This window comes from Glycine max, chromosome 15, assembly GCF_000004515.6.
Source record: "Glycine max cultivar Williams 82 chromosome 15, Glycine_max_v4.0, whole genome shotgun sequence".
In the NCBI taxonomy this organism is placed as follows: domain Eukaryota; kingdom Viridiplantae; phylum Streptophyta; class Magnoliopsida; order Fabales; family Fabaceae; genus Glycine; species Glycine max.
Genome location: NC_038251.2, coordinates 7750937 through 7754682, shown reverse-complemented (window position 1 = coordinate 7754682; position 3746 = coordinate 7750937). Strand labels below are relative to the sequence as shown.

At 33.4% G+C, this 3746-nt stretch overlaps 1 protein-coding gene across 1 annotated transcript; it reads left to right on the top strand.

Moving 5' to 3' along the window:
- Positions 1–1203: 1203 nt before the first annotated feature.
- On the top strand, positions 1204–3408 carry LOC100500044 (uncharacterized). The gene is made up of 7 exons (NM_001249130.2): positions 1204–1255; positions 1370–1457; positions 1609–1739; positions 2295–2363; positions 2630–2701; positions 2848–2920; positions 3012–3408. Exons 2-7 carry the CDS (start codon positions 1398–1400, stop codon positions 3072–3074), a joined length of 468 nt encoding a protein of 155 aa, NP_001236059.1. The 5' UTR covers positions 1204–1255; positions 1370–1397; the 3' UTR covers positions 3075–3408.
- The last annotated feature ends 338 nt before the right edge of the window (positions 3409–3746 follow it).

Sequence of the window (3746 nt, the reverse complement as noted above, 5' to 3'; positions counted from 1 at the left end):
AAATTTGGATGGACCTCTAATACAATCTGATATTAGGTAGCAACATATTATATTGGAGGCCAAAACACGTTGGGGTCTCACAAAAATGCTCAGAAGAATACATAGTAGAAGAAAAATATAGAGAAAATAAAGTGGGAAATGTTGAAAAGTAGAGAAAGGTTATTGGTCATCAAATTTCACATTGTCATTCCTTATATAGTGTACATATAATCAGTCTGTTTACAAAGATTTAAGAACAACTTTTAATATTACAAAAACCACACGGATATGAATAATGGCTAACAAATCCATTTGATTAAAAAAAAAATGGTAACGTCAAATATGCCGACAGTAACAAAGCAATAAATATGTCAACACTAACAAAGAAATGATTAGCACTAATGCGCCGTATTCCAGTAAAAAAAAAAGCACTTATGCGCCATTCTTTTCACAGTTATTATATACGGATACTAAAATAAATTGATACATGTGGTTAATAATTTAAAATTAACTCTCATTCTTCTAATGAATGTGAATTCGCTTCTATGTGATCGCCTTTAAAATCTTGCTCAATAAATAACTTTTAAAATAAATATTCTAAATATTAATAATCTTAGGTTTTATATATTATCTCTCGTCTTTTTTATAGAAAGAAACACATATATTATTACCGAACATGTGAATTAATTCACATGTAATTATTTCAACTAAATTAATAAAATTAATTTTAAGCCTTAAATATACATTTTTCATTGAATTTAAGTTTTACACTTACTGTAATTATGTAAATTTACTTCAGCTGAACTGTGACTAATAAAGAATATCTTTAGTCTCTTAAAAAAAAAAGACTAAGATGTATAGTAAAAGTTTAGAACATTTAGAAATTTATTAAGTAATTTCATTAAGCATAAAAAAAATCAAAATCAAGACAGATTAATCCAGGTACCTATACTCTTATTTCTATTTAAAATAATTTCTTAATGTATTGGTTCCGTTCGGTTGCACAAAAATAAAGCGGAAAAAGAATGAAATAAATCGTAAACGAGATAAAATTCACATGTTTACACCTAAGTTTTCATTTGAATTCACATTGATTCTATTTTAAGGTGTGATATTATTATTGGTAGAACTAGAACAAGTGTTGAGAATGGAGGGATAGAGGAGGCGGGAATGAGTAATGTTCAACTAATAGCTATAAATAAGAGAGAGAAGTGGTAGTGGGGTCCGTAATAGTGCAAGAAAAATAATTTGCTTCTCTCTCTGTCTTTCTCACAAGGTATCCTCTTCATTTCTGCTACTCCTTGATTGAGCAATAATGTTATATATAAAAATATTACTATAAGGTAACATAACAACCACCACTGTCTTCTTATGTTGTTTTGTGTGACAGACAACAGAGGAACACTCCCAAACAAACCATGGACGTGGGTCAGATGCAGAGACAGTGGATCGACTACACCAAATCCCTCTTCCTCGAGGTAACCCCCCAACACACTCACAACTTGTCAATTATACTACATACCATGTTTGTGTGCTTTTGTTTTCTTTTCTTTTTAAGGTTTTGATTGGTAGATCTGTTGTTGGGTTGCTTTCTATTCCTGATTTGTTTTCTTATGATGGTGAGAGAAGGGCTTCCTGGATGGTCAGTTTCTGCAACTTCAGCAGCTTCAGGATGAGAACAACCCTGACTTTGTGGTCGAAGTTGTCTCTCTCTTCTTTGAAGATTCTGAAAGGCTTCTCAAAGATCTCACCTTTGCCCTGTCAGTACTATTACTATCATACCACTCTCGTTTTCCTTCCTTCCACAGTTCTTGCATTCATTATTCCATGGTTGTCATCAAGGTTTTAAATATCCATCGTTTGCATTGTGATTTCGTCGCGTTTGTTGATATCACACCACATCGCAGACAAATGCAGCCGATGCGGTCCCTGTTATGGTCGCGAACAATTAAAAAATGTTGATGTTAGGGTCCAAATTACGGTAGTGGATTGTTTTTTAAAACCTTGATTGTTGTAAATGGGCCATGCATTTAAAAAGGCAACTTCCAGAGGTTTAGAATTTTTTTCAATTATGCTTTATTTTATTGTTTTAATGGGTAGGATTCAGAAAATCCACGCTTGGTTATAAATGTGCTACTGACTGAGTGTGTGGATGCGTGAAAAATTGATTGCACTGAATCTGCTTCTCCTTGTTTTTCTCCTCTTCCCTTGTTGTCAGCTACTACCATGGTGTTTGTTAGACAGTTGTCTTATGTTAAGTGATGACTTTCGAAAAGTGCATGATCTTCCATGTTCATGGGTTTTTTCCTGTGCAGAGATCAGAATGGCGTTGACTTCAAAAAAGTTGATGCTCATGTGCACCAGTTAAAGGGTAGCAGTTCAAGGTATGAAATTTTATTAAAGCCAACAAAAAATGTAAAATCCCACAGAATCCGAATAAATTGGACTTTTTGTGCCATTAAGCTGTTTTGGGGTTTGTCCTTAAAATGCTTGTGTAACTATTGTTGGTTCCTAAACAAGTAGAATTTTATTCTTTAATGCGCATTATAAAGACTAATCAAACTTAATTAGGAGAAAGTAGTGTTAGAGTATGCTGTCTTTTCTTGGTTTGCTGAGACAAATTTTTTTTTTTTTTTTGTCTTGTCCGCAGCATAGGTGCACAAAGGGTGAAAAATGCCTGCATTGCTTTCCGCAACTTCTGTGAGGAGCAGAACACAGATGCGTGAGTTGTTAATCTTTAGACAAGTTGTTTAATGGTCTTGGCCTGAAGAATAAGTGAAAAAGTTTGAATGTCTAAGCAAATTGAGCAGAAAGTGCTAGTTTGGGTAATTTCATGGTCTGATCATGGAAAGTTTCTGATTACTACAGGTGCGTCAGATGTCTGCAACAAGTGAAACAAGAGTACTGCCTTGTCAAGAATAAGCTTGAAACAATGTTCAGGGTAATTAGATAAAAAAAAAACTTAAGTTGAATAACATTCTATTACATTTTGGATTTGAAATTTATATTTATTTTATGGATACTCGTTGCAGCTTGAGCAACAGATTGTGGCAGCTGGTGGGTCAATCCCTACGGAACTGAGTTTCAGTGGATGATGGGTGGGTTTGTAGAGATGCTTGTATTATGATCCTCTTCTTTGTTAAAGATTATCCTTTATCTTATTTAGTCCATGGTGAATGTATGGGTTTTTATGAAGATAGAAGTTTTCCATCCAATGTACCTTTTTCTTCACCAAAAAGCTCTTCATAATTTGTAATCTTTTGCATGCTTTACTGAAGGATGATAGTAGCACCATTAATTGAACTTTCCTCTTTTATCTCTCTTCCAAACAAGGAAGAAAATTAGTGGTGACAACACAATACAATCCTTTGAACACCAAATACTCTAAATGAACATCTGAATAATAAATGTACAACAATGATACATGTGAATACCATAGCATTATAAAACACTTATTTGACACTTACTATTTCTCTCCATCTTTCTCATTATGTTACATCATACTATAACCTATTACACTATCAATTCTTTCTTTTTCAAGGTATAAACTAGTATCATTGGATGTACATAAAAACTTTACACTTAACAAATATGTTTGGCCATGGGGAATGATATATGATTCTTCATTAGACTTCCCTGGAGTGATATGGGGTGGACTAGTGATGGTGATGCATCAAATGGCAGTGTACTATAAATTTTTGGCTTTATTTTGGCTGAAATAATATAGTGGGATAAGCTTCTTGGCATACCTTGGTTGAAAGAATAGG

What these genes read in the sequence shown, in the direction of transcription:
- LOC100500044 (NM_001249130.2), top strand. Translation starts at nt 1,398, where the DNA reads ATGGACGTGGGTCAGATGCAGAGACAGTGGATCGACTACACCAAATCC. An exon ending in TTAAAGGGTAGCAGTTCAAG is followed by an intron (nt 2,364 to 2,629) that starts GTATGAAATTTT and finishes TCTTGTCCGCAG; the next exon opens with CATAGGTGCACAAAGGGTGA. An exon ending in GAGGAGCAGAACACAGATGC is followed by an intron (nt 2,702 to 2,847) that starts GTGAGTTGTTAA and finishes TGATTACTACAG; the next exon opens with GTGCGTCAGATGTCTGCAAC.